The sequence below is a fragment of the Lissotriton helveticus genome, chromosome 1_1, assembly GCF_964261635.1.
Source record: "Lissotriton helveticus chromosome 1_1, aLisHel1.1, whole genome shotgun sequence".
NCBI lineage: Eukaryota > Metazoa > Chordata > Amphibia > Caudata > Salamandridae > Lissotriton > Lissotriton helveticus.
The window spans coordinates 21,164,506-21,177,707 of record NC_136057.1 but is presented as its reverse complement, the minus strand read 5'-3'; the positions used below and the strand labels follow the sequence as shown (position 1 = coordinate 21,177,707).

The 13,202-nt window shown below is 53.0% G+C and overlaps 1 protein-coding gene across 1 annotated transcript in view; it reads left to right on the top strand.

Moving 5' to 3' along the window:
• TMX2 (thioredoxin related transmembrane protein 2) overlaps positions 1-2,780 on the top strand; it is a 40,823-nt gene extending 38,043 nt beyond the window's left edge. The window contains exon 8 of the mRNA XM_078674093.1: positions 1,231-2,780. Coding sequence (XP_078530219.1) covers positions 1,231-1,374 — 144 coding nt within the window. The 3' untranslated portion in view covers positions 1,375-2,780. The remainder of the gene's footprint in view (positions 1-1,230) is intronic.
• Positions 2,781-13,202: the final 10,422 nt, after the last annotated feature.

The window sequence follows — 13,202 nt, the reverse complement described above, 5'->3', positions numbered from 1 at the left end:
TTCATTTCTGTCCACCTTCTGGTGGAATCCATGGCTTGGTATTTGCTTGATCTGGCTAACTTTGTCCAGTAGTGTTCCGCCATCAGTCAACACATGCTGGGTCTTACAGTAGTGCCCCTTCGACCTCTCTTCTCAGCCCCTGTGCTCTGGCAGCGGCACACCAATCCATAGTGCCGAGCTCAAGCACAACAAAGAGGACTTAGTCCAAGATGGTTCACAGCAGCAGCAGCAGCAGCAGCAGCAGCAGCACGCTGAGCTTCCCTGGTCCCCCAGCAGATGGTACAGGCTGCACTCTGGGGTTTGGAAAGAAACTGAAAAATGTGTGCTGGGAGCTTTCCTTTCCTCTAAAGGTCCTGTCCCTCATTCTCCCTTTTGGGACAGGAAACGACTCCACTTAGAGAAACATGTGAAACATCCCATCCCTCCCAGTGAGGAAAACACCCCAGACATCTGTATGTGTGTATGAGGGAATCAAGCCAGACATCTGTATGTGTGTATGAGTGAATCAAGCCAGGCATCTGTATGTGTGTATGAGTGAATCAAGCCAGACATCTGTATGTGTGTATGAGTGAATCAAGCCAGACATCTGTATGTGTGTATGAGCGAATCAAGCCAGACATCTGTATGTGTGTATGAGCGAATCAAGCCAGACATCTGTATGTGTGTATGAGCGAATCAAGCCAGATATCTGTATGTGCGTATAGGGAAAACACCCCATTCATCTTTATGCGCTTATGAGGGAAACTCCCCAGACATCTGTATGTGCGTATAGGGGAAAACAGCCCAGACATCTGTATGTGCTGTATGATGTGCACATAGGGGAAACTATTGAATGAACTGTGGGACTGGGAGACGAAGATGCTTTATAGGAAAGGGAGAGGTCCGCTGCGTTTGAAAAGCTACTTAGAGATGTTTACTGGGATTGGCTAGCGCTGACATGGAAAGGTGGAGGTGCTGACTGGAAATTGTAAGACGCTGAGCAGGTCCGATAGTGGGGCTTAATGGGCGGGTAGTGGAAATGCTGACTCAGCCAGGGCCAGTTTGGGGGCAGTGAGAGGAGGTTGTTGGAGATGACGCTAACACATTGGTGGCAACGGGTGAGCATGATTGGGGTGCAGGGTATGTCCAGAGTAGGCAGGAGATGCATTATATTACAGTGCATTACATAATGTTATGAAGATGAATTATTGCTGTATATGGTTGACTGCTTGTGCTGTACTCTGTCACTAGGAGAACGTGATCCGGGAATTCAACCTGAACGAGTTGTACCAGAAATACAAGAAACTGCCCAAGCAACGGGAGATTATGGAAGAGGAGGAGCCCGAGTGCCAACCTGGCGAGAACCCCTCCGATGAAAGCAAGAAAGACAAGTGATGCTTCCAACTGGACCATCCCCTTCCTCTCCATAGCTCGTCACCTCTTTCAGTATCATGGTGGGCCCTCCCTCCCTCCCTGGCGGGTGAGGCGAGGTGGTCTGCTGATTATTGCACTGCCTGGTGGTGGGATAGATTACTTGTTTTGGTCTATTTATGTTCTGTTTCTTCACCTGTTGATTTGAACAGATGTCTGTCCGGCCTCTGCCCCATCCCTACAAGACTAACGTTCACATAGCAAGGCGCACATGGTTTCCCTCATGAGTCTTTACACATGTCCGTGAGCCCTCTGTTTTACGCCCCCTTCTGAGTGACGTGGCATTCTCCTTTTCCGTATCCTCCTTACTGAACGGTTCATTTCTCCACCTGAAATAGGATTGGGTCTACATTGTAAATGTTTTTTTCTCCCAGAGCCTGGCGTATGTGTAGTAGGGAAATGAGTATGTATTGGGTGGGGCAGCGGGGTTAGGGTACAGTATGTTCGAGTCGGTGGCAGCCCGGTCAGAAGTTAGTTTTTTTGTATTTTAGATTCTCTTTTAGCCCTCTCAATCTGTGGGCCCCAGGTGCCTGTAAATATAGTTTTTGTTGTTAAAATTCTTTTGCTGGACTGGGTGGGTGGCCTGTCCCATGAGCTGCCCCGTGCTACTCTGGGAAAGATGCTAATTCCTTATTTGTCCCATTGTGAATGAAGAAGGCAGTGAGGTTTAGAGCAAATGGAAGACAGGAAACAAATTACAAATGTGAAATCCTACGGAGAAGCTTACAAATGCAAGAAAAAATGTACCCGGCTGATGGAAATTCCCTACTTTCCTGTGTCTTTTTCCAGTTATCTGCCCTCTACTGGCTACCTCTCCTAAAGCGTTGTCTTGCTCTGCCACCTTTGTATGTTTTATTTATTGGACCTTGCTTAGCCTTCCTTGCTTCACCTCTACCTAGGAGCACGCCCTAGGGTACTTTGCAGTATGGGGGTTCCCTCCCCTAGTCCTCCTTCCTTGCTGCCAGGAGGAATGCTCAACAGAATTGTGAGTCTTGCACCTTTGGACAGGTTGTTTGGGCTGCTTGGACTGTGAGGGCTGTCTGCCAGGCTGGCCACCATTGGTGAGGAGTTTAATGAAGTGCTTGCGACTGTGACTTGTTCACCTCTTATGGCCTTGCACTCTCGTCTCTATCCTTCAGAGCTGCCATGGACGTTATTGTGCTGTTACTTCTGATGAGCCGCAGTATCCCCCTGGCTCTGATGGGATCGGTGCTGCTGTACCACAGGTTTTGATCACAGCACTGTTGAAGAATGGAAGGGAGAGCTGAATGCGTGTGATACCGAGATGGTTTCATGTAGAAGCAATAATATGTCTGCCTCCTGTCACACTGCTCCCTTCAGAGGAGTTCATTAAATCATGGATGAATGTCTTAAGTCTCTGGAATCCTTTCTTTCTCTCAGTGCGTCCTGATTTCCTCCTTGTAGAATGAAGATTGTAGCTTCAGGTCTTCACCACTGACCGAATGTAGCTGTGCAGCTCCACTTCAGCTCTCGTGCCAGTGGAGCCTCAAACAGCTGACCGGTGAGATGAAGCGTTTGCTGAGGATATAAAAGGGGGAACAGTTAGATGTTTGAGGTACGTCTGACTCTTGGGATCTTCATTGATTGTCATAAACATCAAATATCTCGGCTTGTCTGGGATCCGAGGGCACAGCCCTTCTTTAAAGTGCTTATCTGAGGGTGATATCAGTGAAGTGCCTTTTTTTCTTTTCAAAATTAAGCCATTTAGAATTAGTAACCACATTGAAGTAAACAATGGAACTAAAGTAACCCTCTCTACTATTTCTTAAAAAGAAAAAACTCACATAAATTCCACAGGGCCAGATGGGCAGCAACACAAGGGGATTGTCAAAAGTAATTGTTCGAGGCATGTGGGCTGCAGACCACACACTAGTGCATAGATCGCCATCTGGTGGTGGGCCCGGGTGATTACACTTTGTTGTTGTCTTGGAAGAGTCTTTGTCTGTTAGATGACTCCTCCAGTAGATCGTAGTGCTCATGGGCATCGACTCCATCGTCAGATTGTTTTTCTCCGTCATCGGGTTGTTTATCGTTCGGTCCCGTTACCAATCTCCTTTCGACTTCCAGTCCTACATCATACCATCGGTATCGTCTTCGATAGTAATTCCAGTTACCTGCATCGAAGAAAGGCTTGCGCTTCTCGATTCCAGCGTTCGTCAGGGCTGTTGGGCCCAACTGCGCCATTGGGCCTTTGGCTCATGGAAAGAACACCCTTCATGAAGTGCCCTTAGTGTGGACACAAATTTCCCCACACTGATCTTCATGAGGTTTGCAATCTGTGCTTGTCCCCAGAGCACGAGAGTCGAGATTGCCTGGCCTGCTCTTCGTTCTGGTCCAAGAAAACCATCAGAGACCGTCGAGCTCGAAGAGTCTGGCACAGTCCTCTTCATCGACACCAGACCTCATCATTGACGAGGCTCCGATCGAGCTAGAGTCCGAAGAACAACAGCAGGACGACATAGTTTCCGAAGCAGAGGATTCAGCTTCCGGAGCCGAGGGACAATCAGAAGACGACGATCTTCTTCCAGCTGGTCAACAGGTCGTGAGTGCAAGCGTCGACCCTGTTCACCCCACCCCCCCCCATACCGGGACAGGCTTCAGCTCCACCTCCACCTCCGGGTCCAGGTGTACACCAACCAAAAACTTCCGACGCCCCACCTTCTGGCTCGGCAACGAAGAATCCAAAAAAGCCTCCAGTTGACTCTGGCTCGAGTCAGTCTGTCGGTCCCGACAAGCAGAAGGTCCTCAAACCAAAACTAACACAGGCACCGAAGCAGCCCTCAGTACCGAAACCAGTCGAGCCGAAAACAAGCTCGGCACCGAAAGCGGTTCTCAAGTCGATCGAACCGAAGACCACTCCGGTTCCGCAAAAAGTCGACCCAAAGCCCACCTCGGCACCGAAACACACTTCGGCTCCGAAGGTCGATGATCCCAAACGCGCTTCGGGACCAGTAATTCCGGATCTAAAAAGCTCTGATCCGAAAAAGAAACATGACACCTAGGGGCCCATTGGGATCACGGGCGGATCGCCACCGCTCGCATGGCGGTGGCGATCCGCCCGTGATCCGACCCGCCCGCCACCCATTTCCCCCCGCAATATTAGTATGGCGGGGGGGGGGGACCGCGGCGGACGGAAAGACTGTCCGACGCTTTTCTGCCCGGTTATCGAGTTGACCGGGCGGAAAAGGGTTTAATAGGGTGGCAGTGTACAGCCAGCCATATTACTATGCGTGCGGAAAGATGCCTTTCCGTGGTGGCATTTCCGCTACGGAAAGGCATGCTGGAATGCACTACGGGGGCCCGTTGCGGGCCCCCAGGTACTCTGGGTGGTGGGGTCGCACATGGGGGTACCTATGGTACCCCCCAGCATTTCCATGCACAACATGGCAGGCACCGCACGATGCCTGCCATGTTGTGCATGGAAGTGCACAACATGCCTTCCTGGCATTGTGGCGGGCGTTGCTGAGTGCACCGCCCGCCACAATGCGAGGAATGCAGGATGCGCCTGCCACTATGGGGGGAACATCCTAATTGCCCCCACTGGACCCCCGCTCTTATAGCGGGCGGTCCCGGACAAAGTCCGCCCGCCATCCTAATGACCCCCCAAGTCTTCAGAACCGAAACCAAGATCTGCTCCAGACCGCAATAGACACTGTAAAACCTCCTAAGCAATTCAGTCCCAAGCAAGACAAATCAACATTGAAAAAGGATACTTCCGCAGAAGAGCTTTTCCACCCAGATCCAAAACAAGACTCTTTGCATTCATCCAAAGACTGGACATGTATTTACAGTGCCCGAAAAGTGGAAAATGGACTCTCCCAAGCCACCTCCAGTTCATCTTAAAAAACATGCTCAAACTTCCCCCATAAGAATTCCTTCACCATTGCTAGAGATACCAATAGACATTTCTCCTGCACACTCACCATCCATCACACATAGCCCTACACCACAGGATGATGACGATGAAGACAATTATTCACATAGGGTAGAAAGTGAGCAACACATAGATGACACAGATGACCAAGACAATGTTCCTAGGCCATCCGATGATCCCTGGGAAGATTATAATGCACCAGATCTGCCACAAGATGAGATGACGCATACCCTTCTAACCATCTCCCCCAGATGACACTATTGGGTTTACACAGCTCATTCATAGAGAAGCTACTTTTCATGCAGTAGACTTGCATACAGATCCAGTGGAAGAAGACTTCCTTATGGATACATTACTGTTGTCACATAAAACCACAACCACACTACCAATACTTAATGGAGTGGTAAAAACATGCACCAGAGGTATTTAAGGACCCCGTCAGAGCCAGGGTAATTAATCCCAGACTGGAAAAAAAGTATAAAGCGGCTCCAATGACCCGCATACATCAAAGGTCAGCTGCCATTAGACTCATTAGTAGTCTCAACCGGTGAGGAAAACAGCTAACTCGCAGACAACAGGGGATTCTCCACCCCCTGATAAGGAGTCCAAGCTTTTAGATGCTTTAGGAAAAAGCACCATCTCACAAGCAGCCAATGTCTGGAGAATTTCTAACACTCGAGCTTTGTTTGCAAGATATGATCGAGCTCATTATGATGAGTTAGAAACACTTATGCAACATTTACCAGAACAATATAAAGCCAGGGCTTCTGACCTAATACAAGAAGGCAAGGTTATTACCAATACCTCAATCCGATGTGCGTTAGATGCTGCTGACACAGCCGCTAGAGCAATAAATACAGGAGTACTGTTACGTAGGCATGCCTGGTTACACATCTCTGGGTTCAAGCCAGAAGTACAGGCCAGTATAAATCAATCCTTTGACCAGCAACATCTTTTTGGTCCAACAGTTCATAGTGCACTAGAGAAAATGAAAAAAGATACTGATATGGCAAAATCCATGGGAGCCTTACAAACTCAGACCCACTGAGCGTCCTTTCGTCGCTCCTCTTACAGGGGCGCCGCTAAAGGTTTTCAACCTGACAACACTTCCTCTTCTTATAAAGCACCCACCCAAACCTCGCCCATTAGATGTTATTACAGAGGAGGATATAGAGGTACCAACAATAAAGGTAGAGGCAGAGGCAACAACAACCGTAAGGCCTCTACTCCCAAACAGTGACTTCCCTCCCATCCCCCCAGACTATTCCACTCCTGTCGGGGGGAGATTACAACAGTTCCTACCTGTCTTGAACTACATCACCACAGACAGGTGGGTAAGACAAATAGTTCAGTCAAGTTATTGCCTGGAGCTCACTTCCACTCCTCCAACAATACCACCCAGACAACGTCCCATTTCACAGGAGCATCCGACACTCCTAAAACAAGAGGTTGCATCTCTACTGAAAAAGAATGTAATAGAACCAGTCCCAAAACACCATCAAAACACAGGAGTTTACTCCCTATACTTTCTCATACCCAAAAAGGACGGTTCCCTCAGACCAATACTAGATCTAAGGCCTCTAAACCTTTACCTACAGTCCGACCACTTCCATATGGTCATATTACAGCAGGTTCTGCCTCTGTTAAAACAAAGCGACTTCCTTGCCACATTAGATCTCAAGGACACCTACTTCCACATTCCTATCCATCAAGCTCACAGAAAGTACTTTAGGTTCGTACTAGACGGTCATCTTTACCAGTTAAAAGTACTCCCTTTCGGAGTAACTACAGCACCTCAAGTTTTCACACAGTGTCTAGCAGTAGTAGCAGCACACTTAAGAAGGGACAACATTCATGTCTTCCCATACCTAGACGACTGGTTAATAAAATCCAAGTCATACCACCAATGTGTACAGCACACGCATCAGGCCATCTACCTGTTACTCAAGCTAGGAATCACAGTAAATCAAAAAAGTCACATCTCCAACGATCCCTGTCTCAACATTATCTGGGTGCCACAATAGATACCTCATACGCAATTGCATCCCCCAATCCAACAAGGATACAAAGTATGCAAGCTCCCTTCCAGCCGCAACACTCACTACCAGCTCGAGTGTTCATGCAATTAATCGGAATGATGGCATCTTGCATCTTCATAGTGCCACACGCAAGACTCCAAATGCATCCCATACAAGAGTGCTTGGCAAGTCAGTGGAATCCGGCTCAACAACAAATAACAGATCTCGCTCTCTACAGTGGTGGAACACCAAAAACCTTTCCAAGGGCCGGCCGTTCGTTGAGCCTGTCCCACAAGTGGTACTAACCACAGACTCATCTCTCACAGGATGGGGAGCACATTTGGAAGAACACACAGTACAGGGCACATGGACACCGCAACTAAAGCTACTCCACATAAATCATCTGGAGTTACTAGCTTTAAAATCGTTTCAACATTACCTATCACGCAAGGCTGTACTAGTCCGTACCGACAATATGACAGCCATGTATTACATCCAAAAACAGGGAGGAACACACTCTCTACAGCTCTTCCGGCTGGCGCAGAGCTTATAGAGGTGGGCCATTCCTCAAAAAATATTTCTGTTAGCAGAACATCTAACAGGAGTTCAAAATCAAGTTGCAGGGGGGCGTGGCCAAGATGGCGTCGGAGTAGGACGCTTTTTCCCTGTCTCTCCGGCGCCGATCCGGCAAAGCAGCTAATAGCGCGGCACCTGGTGCCCAGCTCGGCCCCTAATCGGTGGCGGGGGTCGCCGGTACACTGCGGTGGAGCGCGGTGCCGTCGGCGAGGAGAGAGATCGCTCAGGGAGGCTGCGGGACCGGCGGAGCTCTGCGGCCTGTGGATCCCCGGTCTCGATTTGCGGAGGCCGGCCCGGCGAGTCGCGGGGCCTACCGCGACGGAGGAGGTCCATTTTGCGCCCCGCCCCGCCCTGGGTCATCTGACATCGGACCGCCTGGGCTGCGGGCTGTCGGCGGAGGCGGCGAGGGGCAGCTGCGATCTCCGGTGGGGCCTGAGGGTGCCGGCGAGTGGCGACCTGGAGAGCAGAGAGGTCCCGGAGGCCTCGGTGTGGGGAGGCGCCGCTGAGCCCGCCGGGGTCCGGAGGTGCACCTGTGGAGCAGCGAGGACCGGGCTCCGCGAGGACCCCAGGAAACCTAGTCCTGGTGAGTGACCCCCCGCTCTGGACGGGGGAGGTGCGGAGGGAGCCCGGCCGGCCGAAGGGGCCCATCGAGGGACATGTCGGGGGAGCTGCCGGCTCCTGGTGTGGCGGCGACCTAGTGACTGCCCCTGGGGTGGTGCATGCCCTGGAGGCCTTCTATGGACTGACACGGCGCCGCTTGGCTGTGGGGGTGTACCCGCGCGGCGGAAGGTCCTGACTGGCGAGAAGTGTGGGGGCCCGGGAGCACCGGCCAGGAGGTGTGGTAGAGGCCCCGGGCGCTTCCCAGAGGCCGCATTTGCCAGGTCAAGAGCTGCTGGACTCCATTGCCTGTGCCAGGACTTCCAGGGGAGGCTCCGGTCCTACGCTGCGAGCTGGTGCGGACTAGGGGTGCTGTTGGGGGTGCATACCTGGAGGCCCGGAGGTGCTCTGGTCGAGGAGCGTGGCGCCGCCATTTTGCCTGGCTCAGTCGGCTGTTTGAGTGCATGGCGCTCGCTCATGGACTTTTGCTGTCTGGATTGCCTTCGTGTACCGCCTCTCTAGGGCTTTCGTAGCTGACTGGGGGCCTCTTGACCACTGGGCTTTGCGCACCCCTACTTCCTGGTGTCTGGGCGCCGGGGATTCGCTGGGAGCCTCTGGCCAGGAGCTGTGTGGCGGACACAGAGTGGGACTGCCCGCCGGGGCCAACTGCTGCGTCTGCAGGCCCGGATCTGGGTGCTGCTTGGTTCTGGTGGTGATCAGTGGAGCGTTTGCTCTGGTGCAAGGCGCCCGGCATTCATTATGGCTAACCAGGCCCGCAAGGGACGCGTGCTGAAGGACGGCGCAGCTAGATCGTCGCAGCAGCCGGCATCCCCCGGAGCAGGTGGGTCGGCCGGGATGTCCGATGACGAGGCCCCGGCCACTAAGGCTTTTATGACCGAACTTTTTGCTTCCATTAAGGAGGACATCTCTGAGCTGCGGGCGCAACTGGCCTCTGATCTCCGGGAAGTACGGCGAGATGTTGATGGGATTGGAGAAAGGGTGGCGACTCTTGAGGACCATGATTTGAGCACGGCCAATGATGTCCATTTACTCCAGCAAGATGTCATTCGCCTCACGGAGCAGAACTTGGACCTGCAGGCACACATGGAAGATCTTGAGAACCGCTCCCGGCGGAATAACATTCGCATTAAAGCGGTACCGTGGGATGGTGAGTCGGGAGACCTGCGAGGCTATGTGCAGGAGCTGTTGCTGCAGATTCTGGATGAGGACGATGTGAAGAATATCCAGATGGATAGAGTTCATCGCGTTGGTTTGCCCAGGAGAGGGGGGGGGCCGCCCCCTGACATCCTTGTCTGTGTACATGACTTTCAATTGAAGGAGCGCATCCTCCGGAAGGCTAGGGCCATCGATTCGCTGCACTTTAGGGGCCATCATCCTCAGCTTTTCCAGGACCTTGCAGCGTCTACACTTCAGAAGAGGAGGGATTTTCGGCCGGTGACTTCCTTTTTGCGGGAACGCAACATCGCCTACTCTTGGGGGCACCCGTTCAGGATCATCTTCAGGTGGCAGAATCGGCTGATGCAGATGCGCTCCCTTCGGGAGGCAAAGGAGCTCTTGGGTTTGGAGGAGGTTGCCCCGTCCCAGGGGTCGAATGCATCCCCATCTCGGAGGCGACGTCGGTCCTCCTCGTGGCATAGAGTAGGGTCCTCTCCGGCGAGGGGGCGCCCGGACCGCGATGCCAGCCAGCAGGAGAGGGGAAGTGCAGTGGCATCAGTGGTTTCAGCGACGGTGCCGGCGTCACAGGCCAGCTCTGGAGCGGCGTGACGGTGACTTGAAACTACGGATCGGCGCTGGAGGGGCATGGACCCCCCCGGTCTGGGTGAATGGATGTACTTTCGAAGAAGACTCCCCAGACCGTGACCTTGGGAGGAACCGAGATGGTCTTCCCGACCGGTCCCAGACGTGGTCGTAACTTCGTGACCTGTGGACCACTGGGACTGATGAGTATTTTCTTCTCTGTTTCTGTTTTGTTTCCACTTTCACTGTTTCCCTTTCCTTCGGCCTACAGGGGACTTCGGCTGCTGTCTCCTCGCCAGCCCTGGGAGGACTTTTGTGGACTTTGGATGGGGTGTGTGGGGGTTTCCGGGGGGGGGAGGGTCTTGGGGGGGCTGTTTGGGGTGTTGGGGTTGGGGATGTGGGGGGGTTCTGGTGGTGACGCGGACGTGTTGTGGCTTGTATCATGTGGTGGTGAGAGGGTGGATGGGAGGCGCCGTTGGTTTGAGAGTTGCGGGGTGATTTGGTGTGGGGTTCGAGGTTGGGAATGTGGGGAGGAGGGTTGGCGGGAGTATGCTTTTCTTATGTGCTGTGACCAGGGTTCCTTCTGGCGGGGGTGGTGGGCGGGTTCCAGAGTCATAGAGGAGTCTAGTTTGGTGTCTCACGATGCCTGTTAGCTTAGGGACCTGGAATGTTAAGGGGCTGAACTCCCCGCAGAAGAGGCAAAAGGTGTGGAAGTATATAACTGACCACCAGTTGGACATAGTGGGACTTCAGGAGACTCACCTTGCACGCAAAGATGAGCTGCGTCTTAAGCATAAGGCATATCCCCTAATATACAGATCCTCTGCGTCCACAAAGCATAAGGGGGTGGCCCTCCTCTTCCATACTTCGCTACTTTTTCAACCGGTGGCGGTACGCACGGATAGGGAGGGCCGTTGGTTGATGGTGAAAGGGCTGGTGCAGGGGAGGCTTTGTACTTTTGTTGTGACGTATGTTCCTAACACTGGCCAGAATAAGTTCTTGCAAGACCTGCTGCATAAAGTGAGTGATTTTGTGGAAGGGCGGTTGTTCCTCATGGGGGACTGTAATTTGGTGTGGGACAGGGCGCTGGATTGTTCAGGCGCTCGCAGGGCGGATACTGGTGTGTTCTCTGAGCTGTCACGGCAAAAGATTACGGAAATGGGGTTGGTTGATGGGTGGCGGTTTATGCATCCAACGTCAAGAGATTACACATTTCTCTCTCATGTACACCACTCATATTCACGATTGGATCATGTATTCCTCAGCCAGGCTCTTAGAGGAGATGTTCTTGACTCCACCATCCTGCCCATCTCGGTCTCGGACCACAGCATGCTAGTGCTTACGCTGCGCTGGTCGTCGGCAGATACCGGGCAACGGAAATGGTATTTCCCAGCTTCGGTACTTCGGGACGAGGAGTCTAACAAGGCGCTGCGGGTGGCCATTAGGGAGTTCTTTACCCTCAATCCGCCATCCGATACCTCTGTATCCAACACGTGGGATGCCTTTAAGGCGTCCGTTAGGGGCACGTGCTTGAGCCTTAACGCACACCTCAACAGGTTGCGCCGCAAGGATCGGGAGGCACTGGAGGCTGAACTGGCATCTCTCGAGCGGGCGCATAAACTTAACCCCTCGAGGGTGACCCTCCGGCCTCTCACGGCGGTACGGGGGAAGTTGAGGGCGCACTACAATAACAGGGCGGAGTTCACGCTACTGAGATTGGGCCGACAGTCCTACTCTTGTGGTAACAAGGTGGGGAGGCACCTGGCCCGACAGCTTCGCGACAGGCGGGAACGTGAGTACATTGGGGGGATCCGCGACTCTGTGGGTCAGTTGCAGCACCGGGACGAAACAAAGGCGGCCATTTTCGGACGCTTTTACTCGGATCTATACGGGGGGGAAAGGCTGGGAGCAGCTGCCCAGAGGGAGTACCTGGGGCGTATGCACCTTCCGCAGGTGTCCAGGGAATGGAACGAGCTTTTAGGGGCCCCGATCACCAGGGAGGAGGTGTTAGATGCTATTGCGAACTTGAAGCTTCACAAAGCACCTGGCCCAGACGGTTACACCGCTGTGTTTTATAAATCCTACGCTTCCGAGATCTGCGACTTCTTAGTCACCCTTTTTAATGACATGGCCTCCTCCGGTTCCTCTGCTGGCTCCTTGGCGGAGGCGATGATTACGGTCTTGCCGAAGCCGGGGAAGGATCCAGCGCAATGCGCCTCCTTTCGCCCGATAGCGCTTCTTAATTTGGACGCCAAACTATACTCGGCGATCCTGGCGCGTAGGCTACAAGACCTTATGCCGGCGCTAATCCATCCAGACCAGTCTGGCTTCATCAAGGGGCGCCAGACGCATGATAACACTCGTCGGGTGGTGCATCTAATAGAAAAGGCAGAAAGATTTCGTATTCCGGCGGTCCTAGTGGGCCTGGATGCCGAGAAGGCCTTCGATAGGGTGGACTGGGGGTTTCTGTTTAATACCATGACTGCCTTTGGTTTCTCGGAGGCTTTCATCACTATGGTGAAGGCTAATTTCTGCTGCCCCCGGTCCCGGGTGGCGGTGAATGGTCATACGTCGGCGTTCTTTACTCACGCTCGGGGTACTAGACAGGGTTGTCCGCTGTCCCCCCTGCTGTTCGCGCTGAGCATCGAGCCGCTGGCGGTAGCGGTGCGGGAGCACGTCGGGATCAGAGGTCTGCCGTTCGCGGGGGAACAGCACAAGATTTCGCTCTTTGCAGACGACATCTTGTTCTCTATTACTGATCCGGAAACCTCGCTGCAGTTCATCAGGGAGGTCTTACTGGAGTTTGAGGCCGTGGCCGGTTTTAAGGTCAACTATAGCAAGTCCTACATCCTGAATCTTAACCTTTCGGAGGCCGAGAGGGACCGGGTACGGCCGCTGACTCCGCTGGCCTGGGCCACTGGTTCGATCGTCTACCTAGGGGTCCATCT